This window comes from Perca flavescens, chromosome 6, assembly GCF_004354835.1.
Source record: "Perca flavescens isolate YP-PL-M2 chromosome 6, PFLA_1.0, whole genome shotgun sequence".
Classification (NCBI taxonomy): Eukaryota; Metazoa; Chordata; class Actinopteri; order Perciformes; family Percidae; genus Perca; species Perca flavescens.
In genome coordinates, this window is record NC_041336.1 from 12400675 (window position 1) to 12419142 (window position 18468).

The 18468-nt window shown below is 37.7% G+C and overlaps 4 protein-coding genes and 1 long non-coding RNA gene across 7 annotated transcripts in view; 3 read left to right on the forward strand and 2 right to left on the reverse strand.

Annotated features, from left to right (window-relative positions):
• LOC114556910 (uncharacterized) overlaps position 1 on the forward strand; it is a 17385-nt gene extending 17384 nt beyond the window's left edge. Inside the window, exon 23 of the mRNA XM_028580039.1 lies at position 1. This exon is cut by the window's left edge and continues 393 nt beyond it. The gene's annotated coding sequence lies outside the window, so the exon portion shown is untranslated.
• Positions 2-5168: 5167 nt separating this feature from the next.
• Positions 5169-14033, reverse strand: LOC114556841 (nacht, lrr and pyd domains-containing protein 1b-like). The gene is made up of 11 exons (XM_028579896.1): positions 13893-14033; positions 12837-12983; positions 12381-12595; positions 12012-12265; positions 11293-11403; positions 10332-10479; positions 9691-9720; positions 9016-9054; positions 8680-8723; positions 7744-8029; positions 5169-5784 (listed from the first exon to the last, which is right to left on the reverse strand). The coding sequence occupies exons 2-11, from the start codon at positions 12899-12901 to the stop codon at positions 5768-5770; spliced, it is 1209 nt and encodes a 402-aa protein (XP_028435697.1). The 5' UTR covers positions 12902-12983; positions 13893-14033; the 3' UTR covers positions 5169-5767.
• A 64-nt stretch (positions 14034-14097) lies between these two features.
• Positions 14098-16682, forward strand: dnajc28 (DnaJ (Hsp40) homolog, subfamily C, member 28). 3 transcript variants are annotated; one of them, XM_028580613.1, is made up of 2 exons: positions 14098-14324; positions 15381-16682. In XM_028580613.1, the coding sequence occupies exon 2, from the start codon at positions 15394-15396 to the stop codon at positions 16552-16554; it is 1161 nt and encodes a 386-aa protein (XP_028436414.1). In that variant the 5' UTR covers positions 14098-14324; positions 15381-15393; the 3' UTR covers positions 16555-16682. The 3 variants fall into 3 exon arrangements, with proteins under 3 accessions (XP_028436414.1, XP_028436413.1, XP_028436412.1); XM_028580612.1 differs by having other exon boundaries at positions 14098-14294; XM_028580611.1 differs by lacking the exon at positions 14098-14324 and adding an exon at positions 14333-14593.
• Positions 16683-17013: 331 nt separating this feature from the next.
• On the forward strand, positions 17014-18067 carry LOC114557804 (uncharacterized). Its single transcript, XR_003692841.1, has 2 exons — positions 17014-17116; positions 17198-18067. It is a non-coding gene; the product is annotated as an uncharacterized LOC114557804 (long non-coding RNA).
• On the reverse strand, positions 17126-18373 carry LOC114557803 (potassium voltage-gated channel subfamily E member 1). The gene is made up of 2 exons (XM_028581470.1): positions 18291-18373; positions 17126-17644 (listed from the first exon to the last, which is right to left on the reverse strand). The coding sequence occupies exons 1-2, from the start codon at positions 18329-18331 to the stop codon at positions 17194-17196; spliced, it is 492 nt and encodes a 163-aa protein (XP_028437271.1). The 5' UTR covers positions 18332-18373; the 3' UTR covers positions 17126-17193.
• Positions 18374-18468: the final 95 nt, after the last annotated feature.

The window sequence follows — 18468 nt, forward strand, 5'->3', positions numbered from 1 at the left end:
AACCATAACCATAACTTGTCATGACAAAAACCGAATGACACTTACTAAAATAAGCGGTATGTCATAAACGTTTGACTTTTTTTTATAATGTTTATGACACGTTCATGACAGTGTCATATCACTCTTATGTAGATACCTTCAAGTAAAGTGTTACCAGTTTTTTTTATACAATCACTGTAATTGTATAGCAATAGCAAGCAGGCATTAACATTAATATTTCCACGTTGTTAAATAACAATAGGTAAATATTAATGTTAATGCTATATCTACAATCAGAGCTCTTCTTTTATTCTTTTTTAGTCTTTTATTTTACACTTGAATGAGTTGAAACTGGTATTATGGCGTGTGGTGCCTTTCCTGCCCTGATCAGTGAGGCTCATTTTTCATGAGATGAGATATCATGTCAAGTTTTAAACCAGATTTGGCAAATGTTGATCAAACAATCATGTAACAAATGAATGAAGGTTCCCATCAGACATGTAATGTTTTTATCAAGCAAACACCAAATGAGTGTATGTAAGGAGTCTGTTTTTAATGTGATTTATGAAAATTTAAATATGCTTGATCATTAATGATTATCCACCTCATTTATGTTAAAAGATGGTTTTATCTTGTTTCTTGTCTTTTTTATGCACAATAAGAATAGCTTTACTGTTGGAGGGTCATCCAAAATGTTTTGTATTTTGAAATTTATATAAATCTATAAGAAAATCTTCTGTTGCTATGTACAGTTCTTACAATGGAGTGAATGAAGTGTCTTAAAACCATTACCAGTATATGGTATAATGTATATAAATATAATGTATAATGTAATAAATAATAATGTAATAGTTTTAGAAATGGGTGTTTGTCTTTACCTCCAGGTTTCTAAAAACCTGCACATTGATCTTATGTTTGTTTGTAATTGTTTAAATGGATCCTGGATTTTTCACAACTTTGTATTTTATTTTATTTTGCCTAAGAGAACATTGGTTCTAAATGGTTCAATAACCATATTCTTGTTGATCAACTACTCGAATGATAGAAAACTAGACCACTCAGATTTTTTGAGGAAATGTACAATTCTTATCTGATTAGTGTATTTCTTATTATTATTGACAGTTATTTGTAATATGTTTTAATATTGTGTGCACCTGCCCGGGGACTGCAGATGGAAACTAGCATTAGCTAACTCTGGTACAAAACATCTTTTCGTAAGATTAATGTATTTTGTACATTGTCCCTGACAAATAAACTAATAAAATAAATAAATAAAATAAATTATAACAGTTAAGGATTAGCCAATCATTTTCAATGCAATTCCTTTCGGAATCATAACAATGCTGAGGGCTATAGCCTACATATCCATGGCTGCTTACTCAGTGTCAGTGTATCTGTCAATGTATCTGCTACTGCTGGCAGTGGTTTGTGCTTTTCAGCAGAGCAACATAATAGCAGAACAATTGGGGCTTTAAAAATTTGCCTTGGAGAAGTTTTTAAAATTAAGCATTGCATTAGGACATGGAAGTCATAGGCCCACTAATTGAATAATCATTCCAGCCAGTCGCAACCAATCACAGCCATTTTCACATCACGCGGCCCATTTAAATGTCTCCCTATTCCTCTCTGCTCCTCCTGCTACTCCAATGTTGCCTCCCACCACTGCTGCGGTGTATATATGTACAGTACAGGCCAAAAGTTTGGAAGGCATCAAAACTATGAATGAACACATATGGAATTATGTACTTAACAAAAATGTGTGAAATAACTGAAAACATGTCTTATATTTTAGATTCTTCAAAGTAGCCACCCTTTGCTTTTTTATTAATAAGGGAAAAAATTCCACTAATTAACCCTGACAAAGCACACCTGTGAAGTGAAAACCACTTCAGGTGACTACCTCATGAAGCTCATTGAGAGAACACCAAGGGTTTGCAGTTATCAAAAAAAGGAAAGGGTGGCTACTTTGAAGAATCTAAAATATAATGCATGTATAATACATGTTTTCAGTTATTTCACACTTTTTTGTTAAGTACATAATTCCATATGTGTTCATTCATAGTTTTGATGCCTTCATTGAGAATCTACAATGTAAATAGTCATGAAAATAAAGAAACACATTGAATGAGAAGGTGTGTCCAAACTTTTGGCCTGTACTGTGTATGTGTGTGTGTGTATATATATATATATATATATATATATATATATATATATATATATATATATATATATATATACACACACACACATATTGTGTGTACCATAACCATTGAGAGATGATCTTATGGAAACCCCCATGCCAATCTCTAGGTGTGGTGAAGGGCATGTGATGATGTGGGGTTATTTTAATTCCAAAGGCCAAGGGAACTTTATCAGGATGCATGAAATAACTGGCCTTTAAAAATAAAAATATGCCTGCCTCTATGGGAATTTAACATTATTAACAGTATTTAAAGGAAGAAAATGTATTTATTTACGATACATTATTCATTCACAAAGAAAATTGGTGTCCTTAAAGGTTGGATTTTTCCTCATTTGTTTTTTTAATTAAGATCAATTTCCAAAAACTCTTTTCTTTTTTTAAGTCAACTTTAGCATGGGTGTATTCACTTATGCTTAGCACTGTATGTATGTATGTATGTATGTATGTATGTATGTATGTGGGATACTTTAAATCTGTTTTACTGACAGATTTAGTGTTCTTAGGAGTGTCTGGTTTTGCCATGCTGCAAGCCAGATTTCCCATACGAGCCCACAGAGATCAAACTGAACATTTCTTTTTCAATGTATGTGACAAGAATCTTTTTTTTTTAAACTAAAAGTAAAAAGTCATCAAAAATACTAATCCTCGTTTTGTTGCATTAACACCTTATATTCTTGCTTTCTATTTTATTTTAGACCACTTTGACTCGAAAACCAAATTACCACACGAGAATCACAGGAATCTATAACAGCTTTAAAAAATGGAAAACATTTATTTGTATAACACCTTTCAACAACAAGGTAATTCAAAGTGCTTTATGTAAGATATAAAAAGGTTTTAAGAAAAATATACAGTAAAAGAACTATAAAAAGACAATGATTTTAAATTGAAAAAAAAAAAAAATATATATATATATATATATATATATATATATATATATATATATATATATATAAAAAGGCATATACTATGTAATTTATCCTCAACAATAATCAAAGATGTATCTCTTTGAATCTCAAAGATACGAGGCAAGTGTATACGCATTTTAAGATACATTTTTTTACCCCAATAACCTCGGTGTTAATGCGTGCACCATATCAGATGTTATGAGACCCATTGTGGTAGATTTCTTTTGTTCCATTTCTGTACCTGAAATACTGATACGTGCTTACATTTAAACATTGTCAGGGCTTAAGAGGATTCCCTTTATCCCCTGTATCCCTTTACATTCTGTTTTTTCACCCAGCATATTTCCTTGGAGAACGTTGGCACCAAGATCCTGGTTGCAGCTGTCGCCGTGGTCCTGCTGCACTCCCTGCTAAGCTCAGCGGTGCCCTGCAATGTCATGCTGTGTCCTGCTGAACCCTGCTGCTTCCTGCTATGTCCATCCATGCTCCGCTGGGCCACGCTACATCCTGTAACGCCCTGCAGCGCCCTGATATGACATGAACTACTACGACTACCATTTAAAGTAACTGTTCCATTATTAATGTGACTATTACTACCACTGTTCATCGCATCCCCAACCCGCCCGTCAGACACCGACTACCAAGAGCCTGGGTCTGTCCCTGTAATTGTTGGGGCTTTGTAAATTATAGAGTGTGATCTATACCTACTCTATCTGTAAAGTGTCTCGAGATAACTCGTGTTATGATTTGATACTATAAATAAAATTTAATTGAATTGAATTAAACTCGTTAATATGTTTCTTTTTACATACTGTGCTACTAAAAAAACTGGAATGAGCCACCTGATCTGTTGCTATAACGGAAGCTAAAGGAACTCATGATCTGTTTTCATGCTTAAAACAGGGTACATACACCTTTTCCAAGGTCAAATTCAAGCACTTTTCAAGCACTTTCAAGGTCCATGTTAAAGTTTTTTCCAGCACCTTACACCACTGTAAAATATATGCCAATACATAGTCAAAATTATTATTTAGTGTTTTTGCCACATTAAGATACAATACTATAAACAGCCAAAATTGTGTTTCGTAATAGCAGAAGGATCAGATATGTAAGCAAAACACAAGTTTTGTTTTTCAAAATGTATCACTGTCTAAGCTATCTAACCTGCCTGAGTCAATGTAAAAATAATAACCCCAAACAAAATCACCCGACAGGTTCACTTCACTAACCCTGAATTATCACCTTTAAAATGTTTAATCTCTTCATGGTTCCTAACATAACATACAGTAAGACAGCTATGGAGAGGAGCACTGAGTGGGAGGATCTGAGCCAAAGGACATGCAGCTGGGTCACTCTGTGTCACAATCCAGTAAAAAAGGTGGTGCACCCTCTTAGATTTTGCTCAAAGTTTATGCTACCCTTAATGTCCTTTCACACTTTTTTTTCCAAATCTAGGGCATGCTGTACAAACTTGTAATGGTTCAGTTTGTCTTCCAACCTACAAAGTTTGGGCTGTCTATGAATTAATGTCCAAATATTGCTTCCCAGATAATGTGAGTTTCAGGCTGTAAAACTGAAGTAATTTCAAGGGCTAATTTTTAGGGCAGCGATGGCCTAGAGGTTAGAGAAGAAAGCTTGTGACCGGGAAGTCGTCGGTTCAATCCCCAGACCGACAGGATAAAATCTGGGCGGGGTAAGTGAAAGGGCAGCGCTTGTCCCTCACTCATTAATACCACTGAGGTGCCCTTGAGCAAGGCCCTGAACCCCAACCACTCCAGTGGAGCTGCTCAGTGGCAGATCAGATGTGTTTGTACTGGGCAGCTTCCAGGTATGGATGTGTAACATCACAGTGTGAATGTGATCAGGGTGTTCTTGCAAAAGAGAGGCTGCACACACACTGCTCAGTGAACCTTCCCTGAATAAATAAAGGTTAAATAAAAAATTAAAAAGGGCTAAAAATATGAAGACATAGGATTTGAACAGAAATATTTTACAGGCCCTGGTTTTGGGACACATTCTTGATATAGACAAGGTTTGAACAAAATCTGAGAATCTGAAATTCCTAGCTAGAAGTAGGGTTTGTCCCTGTTTAATCCATAATTTGTATTTTTCATCTTCCAGCCAACATTCTTTGAATGCTCTCCAACATTTTATTTCTCCATTTAATAAATAAACCATTCAGTAAGTTAGGCATTTGTTGTGAAAGAAATACAGTTACAATTTCAAGCATTTTATCCAAAATGCAAGCACTTTTCAAACCTTAAAAACACAACATCAGAATTCAAGCATTTTCAAGGATTTAAAGCACCCGTACGAACCCTGTTAAAAATAGTTACAATCATTTTAAAAGTTGTTTTAAAAACTTGCAATATTCAGTTTGACTGACATGAATAAAAAACGTACATTTCCTCTTGTGTTCCTCTGTGCTAGAAATCGCAATACGGTTACATTATTGAAGAAAATTAAGTATTAGGTATTTAAGTGTAGTTGCTTAAGATACACACCTGAATTCAGCCTCAGTTCTGTGACTGGTTTGTCACCATAAAAAATTGAATGAATTTTTTTTTTAAATCAGAATTTATCAGCTCAAGTTGCAAGAAGGATTTTCAACCATGTATGCATTGAATGAAAGCTGTGTGTAGAGTCAGACACTTTCTGGATCCGTGCAGACAGCTGTTCATCCACAGAGTTTCCCTGAGGAGAGAGAACATTTAAAAAATCTGATCAAAATGAGTTGCTTTTAACACTTCACTGCAAAAAGAGTGAAGTCTACAGTCATGCTAGTGACTCTGTGAGGCTGTATGTTGGCATGATAATGCTAAACAGGTAGAGCGTTGCCATGGTAACCATCTCAGTTTAGCATCATGACATTTGCTAACTAGAAGGGCACTCGGCAGACCTCGGCAAAGGCATGACATGACCTATCTCGCAGCGTTAATGTCACAGTCGGAAACTCATTCATCTGATTATTCTGACACCACATGAATGTAGCACAAATGCCCTATCTTGTAATTATTTTGTTAACCAAAATAAAATATAATTAATAAAAATTATGTGCTCTTCCTTGGCAAATGCTACACCCTTTCACCAAGTTTAATGAAAATCAAGCCAGTAGTTTTTCTGTAATCCTGCTGACAGACAGACAACCCTGAGAGAGCGTGCCCTCTAGTGTGTAGCCCCCAGCCAATAACAGCATGCAGGGTGTGAGGGCTGGACTCTATAAAAATGTAGCACCAGATTGTTAGCATGCATCCAAGAGGAACCTACGAAAATGGCAGACAACGCAAGTAGACAAAGCTTGTTCCCAAAACGACAGTGAATGAGCATGTTTACATGCACACTAAAATTACACTTTTATTCATATTTGGATTATTACCAAATTTGCAAACAGCATATTACGTTTGGATATTCCGAATAAGGCCGTCAAATAAAAGCTTTTTCAGATTGAGACGTGGAATATGCCGGTATTATTCGGGTTTTGAGGACATTCTTTGGAGATGTGTACAGTGCATTCGTAATGTGCACCCCAGTTGTGTTTTTTACTTTAGTTTGCAACAGTTTACAGCCAGTTTACGGCTTCTTGCCTGTTTACGGCTTACGGTCAGCTCTGTGCGTTGCTACACAAACCAATTAGCCAACAGCTTGCAGAGAGGTGTGTGCCAAGAAGAAAAGAAGGTGAAACACACCTACTTTAAACATAATGAAAGACTTGGAAGTCTAGTAGTTAGTAGGAATATTGTATGTATGTAAACGTAGTCCGTCTGAGAGCTGGGGAGCAGAGCAGGATGGGGTCATTGAGCCGGGGAGGAGGAGACAAGTTTGAATGTTGCATTTACAAATCGCAACAGACAGATCATACTCATTCTGCCTTTAATGACCAACATGAACTTCCTCACAGTGAATGCACTAATAAATGTTATCAATTTGATCATTTATAAAATGCCTATTTTATAGTTTCTACCAGTGCACAAAGCATAAAATGAAAACATTATACAATAATGTAAACTGTACATTGTACAGTGTTTAAAATAAAGAAATTCAAAAGCTACATGACCGACTGTCAAACTGTATTTTTGATGAAGAGCTACAGTGCATAAAATGTTTCTGATTTATAATTTAAGCATTTATGGTATAAATGGTGCCACTAAATATGCCACCACTATATTTTTAACGCTTGTGTTGTCCTTGGGTCAAATTTGACCCGTTTTCAAAGTTTTCATATCAGAAATATGTCTTTCTTTGAACCAAAATGCCCAAAAATAACATGGATGCATGGATGAACCCATACAATCTTTGCATGTAAAATTATTGATAACTTTTATTGAATTTTGGGTGTTTTAAACCTAGACATATCTGTGATTCACTCAACATCCTTTGATCTTATTAGTCAAAATAATTCATAATTCCTGCTTTTTTAACTAAATAATTAAGTACAATCTCATATAAATTAGATTTATTGACCATGAATGAAAAATGAAAAAAAGAAAAAAGTGACAAAAACGTTTTAAAAAGTGTCAAAACATAAAAAAGAGCCATAAACTCTGGAAACAGCACAAAAAAATTCAAATTCCCATTTGACCTGGATGGACAACACGTTCATGGTTGACGGGAAGACAACACAAGGGTTAACAGTTTGTTTGTTCCACATCTTACCTTTGGATCCTGAGCTGGTGACTGACAATATCTGCACCAGATCATTCCTGTCTATTTGCTTTAAAACCTTCATGGTCACCTCCACAGACTGCTGGATGTAGGTCTTCCACATCTGATTCACCAGGTCAAACATGTCACTGTTCTCCAGTTTGCTGCTTGGGATGCGTTCACGGCCCTCCCCGATGTCACTGTTCTCCAGTTTCCATATGAATGCTTTGAACTCTTGTTGATTCAAATCTTGCAGCATAATCAAAATCCTATCTATATCCGTTGTGACTGTGGCTGCCTGATGAATACAAAGCGATAACATAAAGGGATGTGATTTTTACCAGATGTGTATAAAGTACTAGAGACACAGACATGAGTAAAAGTACAAGTGCTCTATCAAAAAAGTGACTTGAGTAGAAGTTGAAGTGCTCTTGAAGTATTAAAAAAAAAAATGTACTTAAGTATTGCAAGTAGTTTATTTTAAAATGTACTACTCAAGTACTGAAAGTAAAAGTACAAGTATTGTGTTATGTAGTTATTAAAGAAAGCAGTCAAAAGTTTGAATATCATATTGTTTATATAATTTCAGATGTTTAGCCTAACGAGTAACAATGCAGCACATAAAAAATGTATCAGAGTAAAAATATTAAACTCATGGAAAATATGTACTATAGTAAAAGTGGAAGTAGGAGTAAAAAATAATACTCCAGTAGAGTACAGATACAGCCTTTTAGTACTGAAGTACGGTAGTTAAGTAGTTCTACTTCATTACTATTATACATCTCTGATCTTTACTATAGCTGAAGAGATTACTTCAATGCATCCGTTGTGCAAGAACTGTACGATTAAAGTCATGAGTTTGGTTTGAATCATAATTTAAAATATTGGATTTTCAACCTGCTTCTTATTGAATGAAAGCTGTGTTCAGACTGATGTGATATTACTCACCTTCTCCAGCAGTGCAGCTAGGCGGCCATCCAGAGGGGGTTTCTCTGAGGACAAAGGAAATAGAAAATGTTACGTGAGTGATTGATCACTACATCTGACTATAAACATTTTGTATTAGACTCTTTTGGGGAGGGGCTTAGGAGACTGTTTTGGGCTTTAGCAGAAAGGGGGGAGGGACTGAGAAGTTGTCAATGTTCAATGTTTTTGGCGAAGTCCTGGATCTTCGCAATCCTACCTACAGCACCTTTAAGTTGAATGTAAAACTAAAAATCAAAGGTTGGTTTAAAAGCAGCGTTTCTGTCCTACTTCATGGTCAGAAAATAGAAAACAACTCACTGTCACTTAGACCATGTATGTGGGATTGTCCACATGTCTCTTTAAAAACAAAAAAAGAGAAATACACAATGTTCAGTTACAAATAAAAGATTAATTTAAGACACTTACATCATACAAATGTAATGAAAATATATATATAATATATGATATATTCATAATACAGTTGATGATTTTGCAGCTGCACAACATGAAATGACAATTACATACTACATTTATTTGTTCTAAACTTGATGCATCAATAACAAAAATACAACAGCAGGCAAACCAAAGTACTAATACTACACCAAATAGCCAGCCCTGTTCAGATTTGTGAATTAAGGCTAAGACAATTTGTTTGTTTAAAATGTCTGATGTGAAGTAAAAAAAATAACAGCAACTCAGGATCTACGATGCCTTTCTAATTTTCCTTTTATTAATGTTTATTTATTTTTTATAAACATTGCCTAATACATTTATTGCACTAGAGCTAAATCCAATTTCCATCTGTCAACCCTAAGTCTTCAAGATCCTACAGTCATCTCTTTTGTTTCAAAAATACAAACACAAAATTTTAAAAATGTATTAAATTTCAATTGTCTGTATTCTAATTTGTATTCTAATAACAATTTAAGAATTGTCATGTTGTGACTGAAATTTCAAAGTGCAATTCTTATAAAGACATATGCAACATCTTACCTTCTGAATCAGCAGAGTCTTGATAGTCAACTGAAATAAAATACAGAACAATAAAAGATTGCTGATATTGTGGTTTCATGTATTGTATTCACAAGAAAAGGTTCAATAACAAGACACTTTAGATGAATAAAACAATTGTAGTGCATACACTGGTTTCTCATTTTCTTCAATGTAATAATGTTCATTTATATTTGAATTATAAGAGCCATAGGTGCCATTAGTGAGACAAGGTGGAGCCCACATAAACGCCATTCATATAACTGTATTTTGTTGTGCGTTTTAATTCTTTTAATCCGTTCCAACACCCATAAATCGCCTAGAGCCTCTTTATGGGCTTCTATTCATGGAATGAAGTAAACTGGAAGTTCCCCTCATTATCATGTAATCAATGACATGTAAACACATAAATCAAATACAGCCAATTTATGTCATGTACAGAGCAGCAAGTCCATATTGAGTATGCATTGGAATTGGACCCAATAATGCATTATGTTTCACATACTGTATAGTGAAGGTAATATTGTTTTTTTGTAATTGGTATTTTATTGAGTTTTTGTACATTAACATTGTTAAATTCTAGTCTACAGCTCAAGTGACATTATGTACATGTATGAAGGTAATATTGTTTAATAACCACTAACCTTTTTGAATTTCACATTTCCATACTGGTGGTTTACCCTTCTTCTTTTTGTTAAGGGGTGAGAGTGTAAGCTGGAAGTTTGTGTCTGGATTTTCAATGTTCACTTCATAGAAATTTGGCTCTTGGCTATCGTATCTGAGGGTTATTTCCTGTGTAAAAAAATAACATGAAAGCGAGAGTAGTTAGAGTTTGACATAGAGTCAATGTAAATCTTATACAGGAGTAAAGGCGTTCTCTGGTCAAACTAAATCGTTTAGTGATAATGGTTTGTCTGGCTGCTGTGTGGTCAACTGAACATGCGTCTGCTCTCTGGCACACACTGAACGCAGCAAGCAAGGCCCACTCCAAACACAGCTGCAGTATTTACAACTCTCTTGAAGTAGCTAATGTGTGGCCAAAATGTCAATAGATTTGTAACTAGTCTCATTTTTGGGGCCTTAGTAATGAGAATGTTGTATTATTCTCGTGATGTGCCTTATTTTATGCGATATTACAAGACTATAACTGCAGCATTGCTCTCATAGACCGTTTACTGTCTGTGTTCAATCTGCTTAGTATTATTTATTCACTTAAGACCTGTGGGGCGATTTGTATTTGGCTGTTAAACAAATTTCTTCTTTTACAGAAACTGATGATTAGCTCTGTGTGAATGTAACACTAATACTATACTATACTATGTAATACATGACAGGCACAAACTGGGGCTAGGTCTCTCCATCTGTCAATGAGTGAGTTCACTGTTCTGAGCCAATTAACCTGAGTACAAACAGGTGTTCCAGCCTTTGCTTCAAAAAGGGACCTGAGGGTACATGTGAGTTCCCTTAACTGTATCTGTTTTTCACTTGTATCTTTTCCTTGTGTCTTATTGCAGGTTCACAGCATATTGTTTAGACCATAATTGCAGCAGTTGAAAAAATGTAATGGCAACACATCGGCTGCCTGGTTGCAATTCAAATTTTTGCCATGTTTGTGTCTGCTGCGAGGTTGAAACCCTGCTGCATTTTCAGGTACTTGTCTGGGCGTGGCTTTTCGATTCTTTTGTATCCTTTTTTCTCCTTCTTTTTGTCCACTCTCTGGAAAAAATATAAAAATAAGCACAAAGCTGCTTCAAGGTTACAGTGGCAAATATTGCTATCTGTAATTTAAATTACATTCATGAACAAACAGTGTGATTTTAAAAATAGAGTATTTGGGTCACTATTGGGAAAAAATGAAATAAATGGTCATTATTATAAAGTGGTACATCTGAGAAGAAATTATCACAACAAACCCACATCAGCAAAGTGTGAGAACACACACCGCTGCATTGTTTGACCATTACCACCAGTTCAGTTAGAGTCACTTACGTTAAGGAATTGACTATTTATATCAACTTGTGAAGAAGTTAAATTTGACAGAAAAGGGTCTGCTGTTTGAGGTAGACTTTTTTCGTCTCAACATACAACAGTATAATGACTTCATTCTCATAATGTTTTTTTTTTTAAATATTTTTATTCCCTCAAGTATGACCTTATTCCCATAGTTGTACAACATTTAAAATATTAAAACATTAGAATCGCATTTCACTTTTGTTTTCATTTTAAACACTAGCCTTAATACTCCATTGTAGGCTTTGGTATGGAATCTCATTATGTTACGCATTTGTGACTAGTAGTAAGTAATTAGTAAGATATTCAGTAACCTGTTGTAGACCATGATCATGTGGGATCAGGTAAACATGCAGTCTGAGGAATGATGTGTTGGGTATGTAGTATATTAACACTTGACAGCCTATTTTCACAGGCAAGCCCATTTTCATCAGAACCGCTCTTGGAGAGAAAACGGGTTCAGACAGCTTGACGTGGGACGATGTGACTTCAGACACTTTTTCCACAACATCTCCACAGTCATCTATATGCAGGACTGCAAACTTGTCTAATATTTTAGGGTTGTCATCTGCACAAAATACAAACGCAATTAGTGAGGAGAAAAGGATTGCATCAGTTTTTGTACATATACTATCAGATATTTCAGAAGTTATTATTTTATTATTTTCTTCATGGCCACTTACCTATGCAGATCCAGTGCGGCAGGTATGCTTCATCTAACTTCCCAGCAATGACTGTGATGTCCATAAGGGGACCTGCAGGTATGTATTGTAGGCTTTCCATCCTCTCCATAATTCCTTCCCAAGAGCAAAACTGGTACTTAAAGCTGATCGTCTCCTTACAGACCCAGCGCAAGCCAGAGACACTGCATTCAAAGTTCCCTGATTCAGACTGTAGGCTATGTCGCAGAAAATAAAATAAGTGAGTTTGTGAATATGCACAAATATACTGTATTATGGGCACAATATCATTGTATTGCCACTATAAATGTCAAATTGCATTTGTATAACCAGTAACAGCAGAGAGAAAGATTTCCTTCTGTTAAAATCCCCCAAAACCAAGCTTATGTGTTTCCTATAGTTCCAGTTTGCTGTGACACAGTATTTACAGTTATTATTTTTATTTATTTTTATTTGTACCTGTAAGTTGGAGCCTCATCTGCATCTGGACTGTTTACTTCAGGTTGAAGTTTCATGTCAGTCATGTAGAGGACAATAATTTATGTCAGGGGTAGAGTCCCTCCTCAGTGGATCCCAGTTCAGTGCCTCTGCAGTGTCTCCCTGTGCCTTTGATAGAAAAATGATATGGAGATGAATTGTTTAACATTTTAAAATTAATTTATTATTGTTGAAGGCCTAAAGTAATTCTTACACTCTCCATTCAGGCTACATAACATTTCAGTCAACTAAAATGTTCATCATAGCCTATGTAGGCTACGGCATAAAGAATAGCAGCCTATATAACAAATATAGAAAAGTCTCGAAAATTGAGATATTAAAGTGTGGGACAAATTAATTTGATTTCACCGCCAATGCTGCTGGTTACCATTATTGCTTGATCTGTGGCGAGAAATTAGCAAACAACAAAAAAAGTAATATGAAAAGACATTTCCAGAATAAGCATACTGCATTTGCTGAAAAATATCCAGCTAGGGATGAGAGAAAGAGAGAAATTTCGGAACAGTCGTAGAAAACAGAGCAGATTATTACTTTTAAGAATTGGATCAAATCTCCAAACTCCACTGCTGCTAGTTTTGTGGCAGCTCAGGTAATAATAAGGCGTGGAAAGCCATTCATGGACGGTGAACACATGGAAGAATCGTTCACTAAAATATCAAAGCATTTATTCTTAGACTTAAAAAACAAACTGAGTAAGTTCAGAAAACATATGCATCTTTTCGCAAAGACCGTCAAAGACAGGGCCATAAATATGGCAACAAACATAACTATATTAATGAATGCTCATTTAGACCAATTAGTAATGTTTATAGGCTAATAAGACTTAGACGGTGTTACCTGCATGTGGTATACCCACCCATAGTGCCACCCATAAGCTTCAAGATTTCTGAAGGCCCTTGGGTAACACAGTAGTGTATTATTAGCGAGTTAACCGTGTAGGCTACACATTAATATAGCTTGATGTTAAAACTATATAAGTGAAAGTAACGTTGAGGAAAAAAATGCCGTTTTACAAACCGCTTTAAAACAGCTTGTAGCTTCAGCTGTCATAAGTGAAGTCCGGCCAAATGTTGTGACTATAAAACCGTTTATAGTTTAGGTGAAATTAAGACTCCAGTCGAAGTATGCCAAAGAATTTCTAATAAGACGTAGACGGGCTTTGGCTCCACCCTCGAATAGTTCTTCCCTCCCGCCCTCCTCTGTTGTTCTATTTGTACTCGGGATTCGGAAATAACCTATGGAAATAACGAGCTTAATTGCTGCATGGAAGACGTTTCATCATGCATGAAGCGGTGTATCTACGGTATTGCCAGACGGACGACAGAGGGCGGTAATACAACACAACTGAAGAGAAACGCGATAAGAAGTAGCAGAAGAAGAAGCTCTAACAACAACAAGCAACAAGCCGAACGCAGACGGGTGACCTGATTTTATGTAGCGTTTAAAGTTGTAGGTCATGTAACGTTAACTTGCATTCACAAATGTAATACAAAGGCTGGTTTCATTCAGTTTTCAACGTTCAGTTTGTAAAATGTCTTGTTCTGATTAAATTGCCACCCTAATCCTAGTCCTAATGGTAGGCTTCCAGCTAGCAGTGAAGCTTCTTAATTAGCCACAACGTAACCAGTTATCGATGTGAATGACCAACGTGCAATCTCGCCCCTGGCACGTCAAAGGAAAATACACCTGAATAAAGGCATGCATTGTGATTTGTGACAGTAAGTTATTATCTAGTGAGCTTATAGCTTCATATTTGTTACAATGTACTACCAGCATTATTAATGTGGTAAAAATAAGGAAATACATTATCAAGGGAAAAATGGAAAACCTTGAGGTACTCTTAATCAATAACTTTATTGCTGCCAATTTGGTTTGCAGACAGATGATCTAGCCATGCCGTGCTTTTATCTTCCCCTAATAAAAAAGGAAGCTTTTTGTCCGTGTAGGTAGTGAATCCTGGTACATTTTTTTTTATTTTTTGGAAATATTTGGTTCATGATCTAGACACAGTTAACATTAAACCAAAGCAAACATAAAGAGGATACAATGTGAATCCACAAGCAAACCCAATTAACCCAGATTCCATGAAATCAAAAGGCTGAAAAATTGACTGGCTAAGAAACAGTAGCCAACAATGGGAGTGAAACAGGCTTACTGCAAAACACACAATTGGATGATGTAGTCATTTTAGTGTAATCGGCTGCAACCCAAAAGCATCAACCACATCTCACATTCTTAAACTCCCTGAACAATAGATATTCAGAGCTGTAACCAACATAGCCCTATTGCTTCATTGCCAACACTATGTAGTCTTGTTTAAGCTTATTTATACTACTTGTAGCCTATTCAAATACATCATTGATTCTTGACAAAATAAGATTTACTTTGTTATTTCTTTTATATCTCCTAACTGACAGACTAAGTAACCTTTCTTTCAAAGATCATTTAATAACTTGTTGGCTTTTTTTTAACTTTTTCAATAATTTTTTCTTTTCTAATCCACAGGAGTGTACCAGAAATGAGTTGCACTTTCCACCTCCTGGTTTCCCGTAGTGACTTCTACCATGGCCGGTTTCTGCTCTTGTCTCGACAGTCCCTGTTGCCCAGAGCGCTCAGCTCCAAGCCCCAGATCAGCCGCAGCCTGCAAGAGAGCTACAGGCTTCTGCAACTGCCTGACGAGGGACACAACAGTCCTGCGCAGGTGAAAGAGGCCTACTTGCGCCTCGCCAAGCTCTACCACCCGGACTCTGGGGCTCCGACTGCAGACGCAGTGCTGTTTGCTCGGGTTGAGGAGGCCTATCGTGCTGTGCTGGCACATCAGAGCAAGTCTAAGCAACCTGATGAAGGGAAGGAAGCTGAAGAGGAGGATAAGTCCAGAGGTACAGCATTTCCACACAGACACTACCTCAGTTACGAGGGTGTGGGTTCGGGCACGCCCAGCCAGCGTGAGCGTCAGTACCGGCAGATTCGCATCGACCGGGCATCCGAGCAGGTTTTGAACTACCGGCAGAGGGAGCACGAGAGGGCAGCCGCTGCAGAAGGGATGCTGGTGGAACGGGACATACGTCAGCGCAGCCGAAAGATCAAGATCACCCAGGCTGTGGAACGGCTTGTGGAGGACCTGATCCAGGAGTCCATGGCCCGAGGAGACTTCAGGAACCTGAGTGGCGCTGGAAAGCCCCTTAACAAGTTTGAGCACAATCCATACGCTGATCCTATGACCCACAACCTTAACCGCATCCTCATAGACAATGGGTACCAGCCACCCTGGGTCGTCACCCAACGAGACATTCGAGAGACCACTGCACAGATCCGAAACAAGCTATTGGAGGGGAGGGCCAGGCTCGGCGACCCCATGACCCCCAAAGAGAACAGCCAATGGGAGCAACTGTGTGCATCTGTAGAGGAGGAGTTGGTGAAACTTAACAAGACAGTGGACAGTTACAACCTCATCGTACCGATGCTCAACATGCAAATGGTCCACTTCAGTTTGTCACGAGAGATTGACCGTGCTGTGAAGGGAGCCTGCCAACACAGACTGGACCAGCAGAGAGAGAGACAAGAGGAGAGAGAGAGGAGGAAGGAAGAGAAAAAAAGAGCCAACGCAGTAACTATGCCTAAAAATACCAAACAAGGTCTGATGTATTGGATGAAGCATTGGCTCAGATTAAACCACTAGAACTCTGAATCTAAGAGAACAGAAACATGATTTGATGATAAGTGTTTAATTAGTTTGCACTCAAACCAATCATTACAGTCCAAGGGGCAATTATTTCAGACAGACTTGGTCACCCGCTTTTTTCTAAACACTCTGAATCAAAGTCAGGGACAATGGTGCCATGCATTTAACTCTGTGTTACTACTTTTATTGTCCAGATATGTAGGATTGTCATCAGGTTGTTAGTGGGAGAGCAGTGTTGAGCAATCATGGTTGCGTGACTGTAAAGTGTGAGAAACGGCTGTGTTTATAACGAAGCTTACAACATGAGGCAATTTGATACAAAGTCAGGGGCGTAGCACAAAATTCTGGGCCCTGTAGAAAGGCATTTTCTATGGGCCCCTCCCCACATCCACAGCTATTCATTCTTGAGGGCCCTGGGTACTCAGTCCCCCCCCCCCCCACACACACACACACACACACACACACACAGCCTGACGCCCCTGTACAAAGTATTTCTGTGGAATTACTGATCTGAAAATACAAACCCAGTTGTGTTTGCTGTGTGACATTAAAAGTGAAGGTAAGTAAAAAAATCTTGTGTTACAGAGTTTTAAATTTTGGAACGTGGGAAATGCTTAAATAGCTGAATGTCTCATTCTAGTCTGGCAGCTGCTCCAGCGTTGCAGGGTTGCAGATGACGATGGGCTCTTTGCCGCCGGCTCCGTTACTTGCAGCTTCCCCGTGCAGAGCCTGAGCCACGGCCCTGGGCGGAGTTATCGCCTTGGTCCAGTCGTGGGCAATGTACTGGTGGTACGGATCATGAGAGCTCTCCAGCTTCTTGGAGCGAATGTAGCTGAGCATGATGCCGAATGTGAAGAAGCTGAACATGCCAACCACCAGGATGATATACATCATGCCCTGAGACTGAGCGTGGGCCCGGGCTCCAGCCTGCGCAGCCGGCTGGGTAGTGTAGTTCTGAGGTATCTGTGGAGACAGTATACTGGTGCTGTTGAGGCAGTGCTGCAGGAAGGAGAGGAGGAGCGACTGCAGCTCGGTGGTGTTGATGTGTGACATTGCTAACCTCTGCTGGACGCTCGGCAAACTGCAACTGAGGAGGAAGAGGAGATGTAAGAAAAAGATTCATGTCAAAGTAAAGATCACCGTACTTTATTTCTACATAAATGACACAGTATTTCACTATTGCATTAGGTTGCTTAATCAATAACTGAATTATTCCGGCTAAGCTGCCTAAGCACCGAAAGAGGCAACAGACAAATAAGAAAAAGATGATTTCTGAGTTGCAGATCACTACGCTCACAAGTTGCTGAAAGATTTGACATGTTTTCCTTCAAAATAGACATTGATAGAACGAGTGCCTATTAAGACAACAGGAAAAAAAGATGGAGGGGCCAAGTGAGAAGCATAACAATCAAGAATGGGACAGTCTCAGAGTGTGAGAAAATGAACCACATCTCACAGTGATTTTAAATAAAACTCATTTATCCAGAATTAATAAATGAGTATTGAGTGACACTTTAGAATGTTGTCATTTGTTAACCGTACACATTGGAAATATATTCTTTGACTCCTACCCAACAAACTTGAGCTTGAACGCTGGGTACACATCTTTTCAGAGTTAGTTCTGGTGTTAGGAGAGTGGAGGTGAGGTAATATACAGTATATAAATGGATTCCAACAAAGTATACATGCACATAACTATTAGCGAGCTTTGTTCAGTAGAAATAAAAACCTACCTTTTCAATGACCTGGAATCAGTTCCTGCCGTGGTTGGCATCAGCAAGTCAGGTATCTCCAGTAGTACTAGAAGCAGCTGGTCTCAAACTACACCTTGAATAGAAGCTACATCCTCCCCCCCCCCCCCCCGTGCTGGTCATTATGTGCCCTCCTTCGTGCTCATGCTTTTCCGCAGAA

Bases quoted from the DNA above. Each gene is read 5' to 3' on its own strand.
- dnajc28 (XM_028580613.1), top strand. From the start codon at position 15,394: ATGAGTTGCACTTTCCACCTCCTGGTTTCCCGTAGTGACTTCTACCAT.
- LOC114556841 (XM_028579896.1), bottom strand. From the start codon at position 12,901: ATGACTGACATGAAACTTCAACCTGAAGTAAACAGTCCAGATGCAGAT. The intron at 12,596-12,836 runs GTACAAATAAAA...TCTGCGACATAG, and splicing joins GATGAGGCTCCAACTTACAG to CCTACAGTCTGAATCAGGGA. The intron at 9,721-10,331 runs GTTAGTGGTTAT...ATTTTATTTCAG, and splicing joins GAAATGTGAAATTCAAAAAG to TTGACTATCAAGACTCTGCT.
- LOC114557803 (XM_028581470.1), bottom strand. From the start codon at position 18,331: ATGCCAACCACGGCAGGAACTGATTCCAGGTCATTGAAAAG. The intron at 17,645-18,290 runs GTAGGTTTTTAT...CTTCCTCCTCAG, and splicing joins GATTCCAGGTCATTGAAAAG to TTGCAGTTTGCCGAGCGTCC.